This window comes from Amblyomma maculatum, chromosome 1 (genome assembly GCF_055883805.1).
Source record: "Amblyomma maculatum isolate TAMU_Amacu chromosome 1, ASM5588380v1, whole genome shotgun sequence".
NCBI lineage: Eukaryota > Metazoa > Arthropoda > Arachnida > Ixodida > Ixodidae > Amblyomma > Amblyomma maculatum.
In genome coordinates, this window is record NC_139344.1 from 254207428 (window position 1) to 254221961 (window position 14534).

The window sequence follows — 14534 nt, forward strand, 5'->3', positions numbered from 1 at the left end:
GCTAGGAATAGGCCCTGGAGTTGAGCAATGTTGACTATTAGTCTTTCTTGTACATTGCGCTCTCTCGTTTTAATTTAACTTAATCACTCACTGCAGTCGCCTATGCACCGTAGCCGCGCACTGTTGAGGCCACGGATAAGGAAGCCAATGCAGCGCTCTTCGCCAGGTAATTCCGGAAGAAATAGGCTGATAACGTGCTGAAATACTCTCCAGGCATAAACCAAACTATTTCTACGCAGAAGCGAAGCTTACGGTTTAGAATATTCGCACGCGCTAACCGATTTCGAAGGCAGCGTCGCTTGGCGCAGTGTAGGCACGCTGCGCTTTTGCCTACAGCTGCCGATCGCAGCGCCACCTTTGTTTACAAACATGACGCTTGTCTATAAAATATCGCACAGAACTCGTTTTTTTTTGTGAAAAACATTTCAGCTTCCCTTTAAGGTCGCAAGTGTTATTTATACACTGGTGAGTGTCGAAGTGTGAACATATGAACAGTGGTACCGTTGTCATCCTTCTGTGAGGACACGTCTAAAATGGCAGCTGAGGACCAACTAAAGTAGGCCTGTGTTAATATATTACCGCGTTTTAATGACAAATATGCTATCTTCACTGAGTTGTTGTGAGCCTGAAAGGGTCACACAATGAAATAGAGCCTTGTCCACCTGCGGACTTTTTACAGGCAGACCTTTTGAGACAGTAGAGAGGTTTTGTATAGTGTGATCCGCGATCCGTCACTTTGACCCTCTACCGCGCACAGCTGGTGCGCATGTGTTGATTGGTCCCGATGCGGTAGGTCTGTGCGACTTCCAGCATGTGGTGCCAAAGAGCAGAGGATAAAGCCGAAGTGGTACCATGCCGGCACAGTGGCCAGCGGCACTGGAGGGTAGTGATTGACGGCCGCGGCGGCAGCTGCCCGCTTTCCTCTTCCGCGCAACCTCGGAAGCTTGCAAATAAATACTCGATAATGCGACCACCATTAATTTGGAAGTATAGATAAGTATTCCTGTCGGCGCAGTCCCAGCCAACTCCCATGAAAGGCTATGACGTCAAACGGGCGCTGTGCGTTTCTAAATAAAAAAACAAATCATGACATGGCAAAAATGTTTTGCGGCAGTCGTTCATCCTTCCACCCATGAGTCATTGACGAAAGCACGCGGTCAGTCGCAATCACCACGCCGGCTTTTAGCACCGTTTGCTTCAAAGGCGGTTGCTCTATCACGCATTCCAGTGATTGTGTGGCATTGGACGGCGCCCACCCCAAACGTGACATGCTGAAGTGAAAACGAGGCCTGCACAAACGGATGAGTGCTGGCACTCTGCCGAGTTGCCCTCCACCCCCCATCCCTCATTTTCCTTTTCCCCGCTACAGCTAATGCGAAAAGTGAGCACACCGCAATGTTATCGCTGCGCAGAATCTTGGTGCACTGCCAAGAAAATGTGCGGTGAATGCGACGGTGATGGCACGAAATAGAGGGACGCGCTAACGAATAATGAACACTGTTTTTATTATATATTTACTTAAAAATTTTTTTTTTTCAAGTGCTCATTGGCAAAGGATAGGGGGATGGGGGGGGGGGGGGGGGGGGGTCATATGTGAGGGGCATAAGCAAAAGCGCAGAAACTGCAAGCCATTGCAATGGCTTCTCCGCATGTCACTAGTGTAATGGGGCAAAGCACTCGGAAACAAAACAACCAAGGAAGCGATCCCAGCTTGTCATTCCTTCTACAAACCAGATCTGTTGCTGAATCTCTTCCTTTCTCAGGACAACGCAAACACGGACTGAATTCTGCAAGAGCTAAAAAAGTAGCATACATGTTTATAAATGTTAATCTACACTTTTATGCTGTGAAAGCCTCAATTCTAAGTGCATTTGTACCTCATTCGGCAGTTTTTTTTTTAATTTTCGGCAATATAATACCTTTTTTCCGGCATTTTTTAAGAAACGTATCAACGAGGTCTTACTTTACTGCATTTTAATAGGGTCAGCGCCCGTGGCCACTAAAGAAACCTATGTCTAAATTGCAAACTTTCAGATCGTTGATAAATGTACAATCACTGGAAAAATAAATTATCTTCAAGAGTTGCAGTAGCAAAATTTCTTAGACATAACAGCCGTAGGGGTAATTAAGGTGAAAAGAAGAAAGAAAAAGTGATTTCCCAAGGCAATTACAGAAATAGCAGAAAGCTTCTATTGATCGCTTCTAGATGGCGCAACAATTATTGGATCCAAAAAATGAGTCACTTCTTGAAGTGGAGTTTCCCAGCTGGTACGATCCAAAAGCTCTGGCCAAAACTACAGTTTTGTATTGGCACTAGGAGTTGGCACTAAATATGGTGAGGATGATAGCTACTATAGCGCACTGAGCATCCACACAGAAATGGCGCTTACTGTTGCAGTGGTGTGGTTTTTTGTAGAATTCGTAATAATTGTGTTCTTTGATTATAGAAGGAAAATTAAGTTACTTATGTTGAAATTCATAGTTCTGAAATATTTTTACGTTGAAAATGTTGAAGATCAGTTAAGGATTTTCAAAAAATTTGTTATTCATAGTAACGAGATTTGACTGCAGTACGTTTAGTGTGAAAGTACTACTTCACATGGTCAAACTCAACAAAAATATTATGGCTTGTTTCTGCAGAGCCCAGGTGAAAAAAGATAGTTGGAGCAAAGCGGATTCGAACCAGGAATTTTTCATGGGACAAGAAAGAGTACAGAACCTCATTCCTATTGCATGTTCAACTGTAACACACCCGCATGCTGTTCATTGGACGTCATTTTCTCCTTCAGCTTTCATCTGTGCACAGAAGCTTTCTCACCTCACTAGGTTTAACTACATTAAAACCCTACCATTTTCTATACTGTATCGAATATGAATAATGGAGCTACCAATCAAATCAAATAGGAATCAGATAGTTAAATGCATTAAGAATACGGATAAAATACTTTGGAAGTTATGTAATATTGTTTTTATGCCAATTATGACATGTTAAAATGAGCCTGAATTATTATTTTAAATGCTATTTGCTAACTGGTTTAAATAATGTACAGCTGTGTCAACTTGACTGTAACCGAGATTGCATCTGAGAAAACAAAAAGAATGTACAGTGCTGTATTCAAAAGAAAACAGTGTTCTATAAAGGCAAATAGAGTAGGTAAGGGTTAATAAAGAACTAGATGCAACTGGAAGCAAAACAGAAAAATACATAGTAGCACAATTTGTGCATCAAAAGAAGCGAGATGCTTTCCTTGAAAAGGTACGAAAAATGAGGCTGTCGTGTACAGACCTTGGGTTTGAGAAAACAATTTTGTGTACGTGAATGAGCACTTATGCCCAGAATGCAAGCGCTTGCTGGGGCTTGCTGTCAACAAGAAGCGCGAATCAAACTGGAAGTTGTTTTGGGTGCGCGGCGGCCAGATCTGCACCCGGAAGTCTGAGAACGGCGCGCTGCTAAGGATAATGAATAGCAGTGACGTGGCCAAGATGACCTACGAACTTATCCATGGTCATGGACTGCTATCACCTACTTGCTCCAGCAGAATTAAGCAAGCTTGCTAGCGCAAATGCCATAAAACTTTTTCACTTGAACTGCCGTTCGATAAATAACAAAGCTGATGAAATAGAAGCCCTTTTTGCTGTTTTCAATTTTTCGTTCGATGTTGTTATGTTTATCGAGACCTGGTATCAAGACGACGCAAACTATTTAGTATTAAGTAAATACACACACTTCGTTCTCAATAGACCTGGGTGCCGGAGTGATGGAGTGTCGTTACAGATACTGACCACACAATCTGCAATAGATAACAAACAATTCACAGTTTCTACCGCAGGTATTGAAATCCTGACAGTTGAAGGTGGAAATAACGTCTTCACCGTTCTGTACCGTCCTCCTTGTACCTTGTTCTGTACCGGTGCACTTGAAAAGCGCTCTGCGTGAGAGCTAATCAAAGACCATAAACGGCCTTTGGAAAACCGACGTGCACAAACCAATTCCAAGATGGCGGTGTCGGCTGGCTGCAACGCCCATGGCGCACAGGAATTTCGAACAAAATTTCTCTTTTTGAGGGGTTATTTCGCTACTGCAAGTCTTCAACTAATTTATTTTCCAGCTGATTGCTCATTTATCAACAATCTGGAAGTTTACAACTTAGACGCAATTTTGACCAATCAAAACTGCCGTTTTTTGATACATGGGGCCTATAGGAAATGCGCAATTTGTAGTGCTAAAGAGCTCTGCTGAGGCTGGCATCAGTGCGCTTTTAATTTTCAGTAAACTTTTGTCGTTTTTACCAGCCATTAATACTAATAACAGCCTTTCACCATTGTAAATTGCGGCATATAATTAATAGCTTTTTGTTGGGAATTATTCGTCCATCATCAGCACCTACATTTTTAGCCTCTTCACTCATCAAGGAATTTTAACTGAAACAATGAGGGCAAACCTGAAATAGTCAGGGATCTTGAAAATAGCAGTTTGCTAGACACCCTGCTAGATGCCTACGGTTTTCTCAATCTTATCGAAGCATCTGCACGTATCACGTGCACCACATCTTCTTTTATTGGTATTATAATCACAAACACAGCAAAAGCTGGCACTATAACTGTCGAATTTGAATGACCACCTCCCTGTTTTTGCCTTCATCCCAGTTGAACGCCTTTATCAAGTTCCCGCAGCAGCCTCTCATTTCCAGCTCATTGATATGATCACACTTGACTGTTTTCTCTCGATGTTATATGAAACAAGTTAGGACGATGTGCTATCTTTCAAAGACGTCAATGAGGAGTATAATGTATTTTTGTCTGAAATAAAAACTGTCTGTGATAAACGTTTTCTACAAGTCTATTCACGTAAACGCAATCCTAAGAAGCCGTGGGTTGCGCCAGAACTTCTGCGCAAAATAAAGAACAAAAAGAAACTGTTTGCGCAATTCATGAAATCGCGGCAGCTTTCCAAGCTTGAGAAATATAAAAAATACCTAAACCAGCTAAATAGTGAACTAAGAACTAGTAAGTTAAGGCATTTTAGTAATGCGTTTTTCGAGGGGTCTAATAGAAATGTTCAGTTAATGGGACCAACTGAACAAATTACTAAATCGCACCTCAAAGGCAACTGTTATAACAATAATGAAAGATAGTATACCAATAAGTGAGGAAGAACTGTATAATGAATTTAATAATTTCTTTGTTAACGTAAACATTGTTGTCCCTCCGACACACATGTGGGTTACGCGATTAACACTCCAAGTATTCCGGAATCCTTGTTTATGTATCCTACTCATGAAAACGAAATCATCACGGTCTTTAGAAATCTTAAGAAACAGCAGAGCTGAAGATAAAGATGGCTTTCAGATCAAACCCTTCAAGTTTGTAGTTGATATAATAGTCCCAGTGTTAATGCATATTTATAATTTGCAATAGGATCTGGTATCTTTCCAAAAGATATGCAGGTAGCAAAAGTGGCTGTCATTCACCAAGGTGGTGCTACCTCGGATATGACAAATTACAGGCCTATTTCAATTCTTCCGATATTATCCAAAGGTCTGGAAAAGATTATTTACGTGAGAATAATTTTCTAATCAAACATTTAGTTTTATCAGACAGTCAATTCGGTTTTAGAAAGCAAAGGTCCACGGAAATGGCATTAATTAGGCAAACAGAAAAAAAGAAAATATAAATGCGTTTGAGGAAAGGCTCCTTTTACTCGGAATATTTGTTGACTTTTCTAAAGCATTTGACCTGCTTAATCATGATTTACTAGTACATAAACTCAATTACTATGGCATTAGAGGAACCAGCTTATCATTAATTCAGTGGTATTTGAAATATCGCAAAAATAATTGTCTCCCTTATTCACACTATATCATTCACAAGCTCTCCTTTCTGGTGTACTCCAGGGCAGCATTCCGGCGCCCCTATTATTTAATATTTGCATTAATGATACATTTTCTGCTCCTCTTCCTGTACACATAATAGCATATGCAGACGACCGCACAATGCTTGCCTCAGTGAATACAGAAACCGACCCACTTGAACACGGCAATCAATGTTTTTAGAATTCTTGTGTCAATGGTCCTTTAAGAATTACCTAAAAGTAAACGCCATCAAGACGAAAGCAATATTATTCCGTCCTGCCGGAGTGGCGCAGTGGTTAGGGTGCTCGACTATTGTTCCCAAGGATGCGGGATCGAATCCCGGCCTCGGCAGCCGCTTTTCGGTGGAAGCGAAAAGCAAGGCGCCCGTGTACTGTGCGATGTCAGTGCACGTTAAAGAACCCCAGGTGGTCGAAATTTCCGGAGTCTTCCACTACGCCGTCTCTCATGGCCTGAGTCGCTTTGGGACGTTAAACCCCACAAACCAACCAACCAACCTATGCCCTTAAGGCACCGCAAAGAAGCCACTGCGTTTCCCCTCATGAAGTCATGTTTCTGCGGGAACAGGCGTCCCCCTCGTATATTGGCTTTGATGCTTCGCCCCGTTGCACCTAGGCACTGCAGGAAAGCAACTGTGATCGTTTAGCGCAGCTTATCAGTTTTTCATGTCGCAGGTGCTGGTTAGCATATGTCCAGTTGATCACAAAACGTATTATATAACCACAGTTGGTCGCAATTTCGAACATAGTAGCCGGGAAATCGTGTTATTCAGGAAAGTATTAACCGGGAAAAAAATAGTGTAACTCTATGGGATATGTTTTACTGCCTGCGATTTTGAATGTATGGAATGGGAAATTTTATGAACCTGGAATGTATCAATGTTGTTCTGCTGTATTTCCTGGTATTAGTAGAATAACGTAACATCAACTATAAGGCACACATTCTCAGACTAACCATGAAAGTGAACAATTTCTAAGGCACTGGCACTCCTGGGAAATGCCGGAGAAAATGTAGATACAAGACCAGATAAATCTGCAGCTAATAAACTTTAAATGACTAGAAATGAAACCTGTTTTAAGAGTTACATGTTCATTAAAAAGAAAGTAACACTTGATATCACAGTATATGAAATATTAAACAATTGCAGACGAGTGAAAGAAAGCGCATTTAAAAAGTTTTAAATTAGCAATATGAAAGACTAGACATGTTCCAAATGCATCACTGCATGTAAATAACATGTTTGGCTAAAATAACACAACAAGACAGGCTTGAGCATTTTAACAATGTAACCAGGGATATTCACGAACATGATTTTTGTCTGTAGTATTGCACAGCAGTGGGTCTGTGGAGAAACGTAATATAAGCTTTAAACTGCGCTGAGTTGCCATGCAAGAAAATAAGTTGCTCCAAATTTTCCAGTGAAAATGATTCTTGTCAAAAAGTTGCTGTTTTGGAGGAAGCTGCCTTGCACTTGCTATCTTAAAGGGACTGTGAAATGGCTAGAAAGGCCACTGGTAAACGTTTTGAATGTGTAGAATGAGTGCATCCGAGTGTTCCCCCGAAGTATGACTCCTTGGAAAAAAGGTAGCGATTTATTCATTTTTAAAAACTGTTTTTTGAATTTCGCGGGCTGCTCGGTTCTCGCACGGTGGTGTCATTTGGAACTATTCTGCCATGGGTACATACGCAGAACTACAGAAAGCGACAGGCTGCCATTGGCTGCAGCTGCGACGGCCACTACATCATGGACACACTTCCGGTAGATGCGAAAGTCGTCTGCTTGAGTGCTGCATGCACTTCATGCGTGAACCCCGTGAGCTTAGTGCTTCGATTCGCGACGTTAAGAGAGAAAGGGGTGGCATCCGACTGAAAGTGCGAAAAGCACTCGAGCTTGTCCGATTCAACATCGTATCAATTGTACACTTCTGCTTCAGATTATATTTCAGGAGCAAAACATAAAATAGGCGGCGTCAACCTTCGCGCACCAACTGAGGGCGCAGCAACAGCGTACTGTAGCCCCGTCTCGTCTTTGCAGCATCGATCATTTGTGCGGCGTGTTGATAATTAAATGGGACATGCGTCAAAAAAGGTCTGCCCTCAGCTTCATTGTGAAAGTTCATAAATTTGCACCGGTTAAGTGCAGGACCGGATGCCGCCAAGTTATCACAGAGATGCGTCTGCAAGCGCTGCGGCCGACAGCACTCCGGTTGTGCGCTGCTCCCTGTTTGTCGCTAGGCCTTGTTTCTTTTGCATCAAAGCCACAGCGGATGGCTTTTTGGAATTGTCTGTTTCGCTGCATTTCTAGCGTAGCCGCTCGCATGCTCCTGTGTGCGATTCCTGAAGCACCAATTTTGTGGAGAACCCCATATGCTCCTTTTTGTGTGTGTGTGTGTGTGTGTGGTGGTTGCTGCATACATTCTTGAAATTAGGTTTACGAGAGTGACAACAGCGTACGGTATTCGTGCACTTATACCTTGAAGTCTTGCTTTTCTGGACATAGGGAGATTTTTTAAGAACTGTGTTTCCTCAAGTTCACTAGCCCCTTTAAGAAGCAGCAGCTCAGTGCAGTTAACAAGGTGAATAACAAAGGACAGTGTTAGGTGGGACTCCCAACAAGCAGCAGTAATGGCTTCTTCAATCGGTTCCAACACTGTCATGAACACTGCTGCCTCATGCCATTCAGGAGAGGTCAAGTTGTCAGAAGACTCTATATCTGCCAAGTAGGGCGTTACAGCTGACTTCACAAATCCCTAGTGATCAGAGCTCATTCAGTGAAAGATGCAGTCTTCTCTGAGTGTCCTGCTGCGGAGTTTATGAGAGCTCAGCTGTGGCTTGAAAAACAAAGTAGCACTTCTTTCCTGTCTTGGCTTTGAAGTACGCTGCTGGTAGTCTTGTACCCTTTGCGGTTTTCTAGGTTCTGTCTGGGATGGTTATCAAAGCTTTTGTAGCCTTAGTTGTTGTTTTGAGAATCACACTACACACTAACGTTTTGACAGGCCCTGTCTGCCCACGTGCCACTGCGTTTTTTTTTTTGTTTGTTTTTTTTACATGTTGCAGCCCTGGTTTTACTTTCGTTGACCATGAAGCAGCAAAAAGAGTCAAAGCTAATAGTGTTGACTGCTGACTGGTGTGCAAAAAGCAGTAACTGGAGGCACTGCGTGAATACAGGAGTGTTTGGGCCAGCACTGCAGTCATGCTGCTACTTATCGGCAGGGCTGTGTTAGGACGCTAGCTATAACGTGGAGTTATATAGCTATGATATTGTCACCACAAATACGTCACTCCTCTCCCAGGCCATGCAACAACTTACCTCCATGCACACTTCCATACACACCTAACACCCGTGAGGTACACCAGATGCGTAAGAAAATTAGATAGATTCAGCTATTTATGATGAAATTAAATTCATTTTGCAGCAACTAAACTTGTAGCACCTCCATTTGGTATATCAGAGGTATGTGAGCTATGACACGTGGCCTCTGAGTTTGTTAGTTGAGACCAGCCAGGCCAGCATTTTGAATGTTTCCATGTGAATACATCACGTCCCTTGTCTATCATAAGTGTTCAAAAATCATCAAGCATGTTATTTATTCCCATATTGCTAATTCCTTCTCTGCTGTTAGCCAATATTAGCATGGTTTCCATCTGGACCATTCTTGTAAAACTCATCTTGCTCTTTTTCTTCAATGCATTCTCTCAAACCTTGGCCTTAATGTATCCATTGGCACTCACTTTTTACATTTCAAGAAAGCGTTCAACAAGATTTCTCACTGTCACTTGCTCCTCATGTTCCAATGCCTTAACTTAGATCCAAGCGTATTTAACTAAATCAGCAAGTTTCTGACCAATCATCACCAGTTAAGTTTGTTTCAGTGCAGTGTGCACTCGTAGCATTCCTCAAGACGCTTCCCAATTTCGGTTTTAGATAAACTTCCAATGAGTGTATTTAATTTCTCCAGGCATCCTCTCTTGAGACAAAGCAGACCTGGGTGAAGAAGTTGCGGCAGGTGATTCAGGAGACATGCTTCAATTCAACGCTGTCGACACTGAACCTGAACAAGAGCACCAAGCTGACTTCCAAGCTCTTCAGTAACCGATCAAGCAGGTAATATGTCGATAATATTATGCTAAGCTTGCACCTATAAGCTTACTGTGTGCGGGTTTCAGCTGAAAATTTGTTATATGATGTTTTCCAAGCAATCCAACGAATGTTTTTCATGCTGCAGTTCTCTAATTTTTGTTAGCCCTGTCCCCCCTTTTTGTTGTACCCTTCATTTCCCTAGCATTGCTTGAGGTGTCTGTTTCACATAGGTTGCATTTACAGCACTACTGATAAGGTAAGTAGTAGAGGTTGTCTAGTAACCGGGAAAACCGGGAATTGTCAGGGAAATTTTATGCACTGGGAAAAATCTGTGAAATGTCAGGGAAACCATAAAAAATTTCGCAAAGTCAGGGAAAATTGCACTATATATTCTGCAGTGCATTTTCATCTTAAACTGGCGCAGATAAAGATTCATGCAGATTTCAGTTTTTTTGTGCTGTCTAGCCAGCGCGCGGCCGCCACGGCGGTATGGTCCCTAATGGTGGCCGTGCCTCAAAGGGAGTGCAATATCTTACTTTGGTACCAGCTCATGGCTGAGCTGCCATAATAGAAGAACCAATACGCACATGAGATGGGCACTCAATAAAAATATACAGAAGTGCTGCTTGAGAGTAGTATGCAACAAAATAAGGAATAGCGCATCAGCAGTGGCCAGCACGAAAACGATCAGTTTTGGCGAGTTTTACTGCCAAGTGCGCGCGCAGCCATATTGGATTGGATTGGTTTGGCTGTTTGCGGGATGGGTGGCTCGCGTGCTCCAAGGCTGGCATTAGAGTGCTTTTAATGTTTAGTTAACTTTTGACGTTCTTAACAGCCATTGGTTCGGTTTGGTTTGGTTTTGGGGTTTAACGTCCCAAAGCGGCTCGGGCTATGAGAGGCGTCAGCAGCCATTAACACTAAAGACAGCCTTTTCACTATTGTAAATTGCAGAATATGATTAATAGCTTTTTGTTGGGAATTATTCGTCTATGCTCATTATCATCAGCAACTACATTTTTGAGCCTCTTCACTTGTCAGAAAATTTGAACCGAAATAATCAGGGAAAACCTGGAAAAGTCTGGGATTTTGAAAATAGTGGTTTGCTAGATACCCTGTAGCAGCCTTAGCCAATTTATTGTATATGTGAAGGCACTTTTAATGATGTACTTTAGATGTGGAGATAAAAAGATGCACATGATTATCTGGAAAGTCAAGCACAAAGAGCATTGCTCAGGCGGTATAATCGTATGTCTTTTAACTACATCAGTACTGATGGTGACGAGAATGTACAGGGGATGCGCGCTAAACGGAACTCGTATAAACGAAAATGCCTCTAAATGAAACAATTTCAAAACAAATAATTGGTTTATTATCTGTGCTAAGTAATGCTCGACAATTGAAACTCCATTTTGCCTGCAACACAAATAAACGAAACCAACCGAAACTAAACATACGCTGGATCTACATCGTCACCATCTTTGTTCGTGTCGATATCCAGAATCCAATTCAATCCCTTGCACATTAATTTTTTGTGTCTTTGATACCATTTTGCAGTGTGTTGTTGCTCAAAGTTGTTCGTTGCTTTTTCCGTGCGTGCAACATGGAGTCAGCTGCGAAGAAGCCTCCCCATAATGCGTTATATTTAACACTTTTCTGTCTCCAGGAAAAAGAGTAGTTTTTGGGTGGTGCCATCAATATTTTTTTCTTTAACAAAACTTGCTTGGTACAGCAGTGTTTAGTATCAAATTGTAGAGGAGGAATTCCTCTTCATAATGGTATTAGTGATGAGCAATGTATTTATTGAATAAGGAATGAAAAAAAAAAAAAGAACTAGCAGCAAAAAGTTGTAGTTAAAGAAAACAAACACACAAAAGCATCAAAATTTGTTGACACAAATGAAACATTAAAAAATTTCAAAATATACGTTTTTTACAACAGGGAGCAATGCAACATTGCAGCAAATTCTAGCTTCCTGTGTACAGTATTCGCTGAGTTAGGAAAGAAAACAGTAGACGAGGTCAACCCTTGGCTGTCCTAGCGAAAAACATGACTCCCTGCGCTGCCGGCAGCAAGTAGTACTACCCAAAAAATGTCGCCTTGCAGATAAGGGTTATGACCTTCAGAACAGTGATCCCTTCCGATCGGCGCGCAGCAAAACTGGAAATTTTGGGGGAGCGAACGCGAAACTTATAGAGGCCTGGCTGTTGATGTTCCGGGTTAGTTTGACGTAGTTTCGCTGTCAGTGCTAAAGAAGAGCTGAATTCATCTTCTGAGTCATCACTACTGCTGTTCGCATCTAAAAACGAGCTCTCCGATGCGTCAACTTCCTCAGAACTGCGTGGAAGTAGGAGTGCGCGACGTCAACACCGTGATGTAAATAAGGAGCGCCAATCACCCGACTCCAGAAACCATCTGGACAGGCGCGGCACGGCGGAAAAAATAAAACCAAAAGCAAAACTGAAAGAAGAGTTCTATTTCCCACTGAATGATGCCACTCATCAAGAAGTGCTTCGAAAGCGGGAACATTCTACCATCGATAGCGGGCGGCACTTATCGGGGTATGGCTTTCGATGTTCCGGGTCGGTTTGACGTAGTTTCGCTGTCGGTGCTAAAGTCTGAAGAACTTAATTCTTCTTCCGACTCATCACTGCTCTGTTCGCATCCAAAAAACAAGCTTTCCAATGCGTCAACTTCCGTGGAAGCTGCCATTTCCATGCTGCAGGAGTGCGCGACATCAGCGTCATGATGTAAACAAGAGCACCAATCACCTTACTCCGGAGTCTGGACAGGTGTGGCACGGGGGAAAAAATAAAACCAGAAGCAGAACTGAAAGGTGGGTTCCTCTATTTTCCACTGAATAGCGCCACTCATCAAGAAGCACTTCGAAAGCGGGAAAATTCGAATCAAACCATCGATAGCGTGCTATCGATGGGAATAGGCGCGGACAGAGGAGTGTTAAGCACTAAATTGAAAGTCCTCCAAGAGTTGAAGTGTGGAAAAGAATCTAAGACTGCTATTGCAAAGCGGAGCGGCATTCCGAAATGCACAGTTTCGAGGATTCTCAAGGATCGTGAGAAGATCGAGACAGCATTTAACAGCGGTGCATTCACCCCTGACAGAAAAAGAATGCGTCAGGCTACCACGGGCAGCTCGAGAAGGCACTTTTCCTATGGTTTAAGCGTGCCCGAAGCTCGAACATTCCGGTAAGTGTACCTATTTTGGAGGAAAAGGGAAGAGAGATTGCACTCCAAATGGGCAAATGGGCATTGATAATTTTAATTTCAATGACGGATGGCTAAGCCGTTTCAAGAAGCGCCACGGCCTTGTTTTTTGCATCATAGCAGGTGAGAGTGCTGATGGTAGACAAGGATATTTGCATGGACTGACGAGAACAGAAGCTCAAGGATGTCCTCGTAAATTATGAACCGAGAGACATTTTCAACGCGGATGAAATGGCACTTTTTTATAAGCTCCTTCCTAACAAGTCTCTAAGCTTCAAAGTTGAGGCGCACAGGAGGAAAACACAGAGAGCAAGGACTGCATCACTGTGCTGGTTGGAGCTAACATGGATGGGTCTGAAAAATTGAAGCTTCTGGTTATCAGGAAAGCGAAGAAACCCCGAGCTTTTAAAGGTGCCGTGGAGGATACAAGCCATATTTGAAACCTGGTTGAGGCAGAGGGACGCCGAGTTCACAAGGAAAGGCAGGAAGGTTGTTTTTATTCCCAGCGCATGGTGAGGGTGCAAGATCTTCATTCTATTCAGCTGGAGTTCCTCCCTGTGAACACAGCAGCCATACTCCAGCCCATGGACCAGCATCATTCACACTCTAGAAGTGTTTTTTCGTCGCCACGTTCTGAGAAGGATGGTGCTTTGTATGGACAGGGACAAAGAGTACAGCATAGATCTTCTGTCTGCCATTCACATCTTGGCTGATTTATGGGATGAAGTTGCCACAACTACCATCCAACGATTCTTTCATCATGCGGGCTTCACCGTGGAAGCAGTGACTGCAGATCAGGAAGAAACTGCTGATGTTGCAGAAGTGCAATATCTTTTCAGTGATCTGGCTCCTGGGCGCAGCACTGGCATACTAACTATGAAGGATTATGAAGTTATTGATGATGATGTTGCTACCTGCCGTGAGGATACACTATCAGATTTTGTGTAAGAAGTTGAAGAAACGCCTGGTGATGAAAGTGAAGAGGAGATAAGCTATGATGACAGCCAGGTCTGCCCAGTGTCAGTGAACAAGGCAAGCCAGGCAGTGGAGGTGCTTCAACGGTACTTCCAACAAGAGGGCTGCTTAGAGCATACATGCAGCCTTAGCAAGATTAATGCATATTTGGCGAAGAAGCAGCACACCAACTTGAAGTAAACCACTTTACATAGCTACTTTGGGGGTCACAACCCTTAAATGAAACTGTCAATAAATGAAACATTTTTCCTTGTCCCTGTCGAGTTTCGTTTAAAGGGAGTGCACTAAGTTGGAAGCAAAGAAGACAATATTCAGGGACTAGATGCTGTCTCCCAGGAATTGCTTGCCTGTTGAGTACTGCCACTGCAGCTAAGTCTTTCTTCAGTG

General features: G+C 42.8%; 1 protein-coding gene across 4 annotated transcripts in view; it reads left to right on the plus strand.

Moving 5' to 3' along the window:
• The window catches only part of trio (trio Rho guanine nucleotide exchange factor), a 294295-nt gene that overhangs the window by 132042 nt on the left and 147719 nt on the right, over positions 1-14534 (plus strand). For all 4 annotated transcript variants that reach the window (XM_084590873.1, XM_084590874.1, XM_084590876.1 and 1 more), the window contains exon 34: positions 9830-9975. In XM_084590873.1, coding sequence (XP_084446999.1) covers positions 9830-9975 — 146 coding nt within the window. The remainder of the gene's footprint in view (positions 1-9829; positions 9976-14534) is intronic.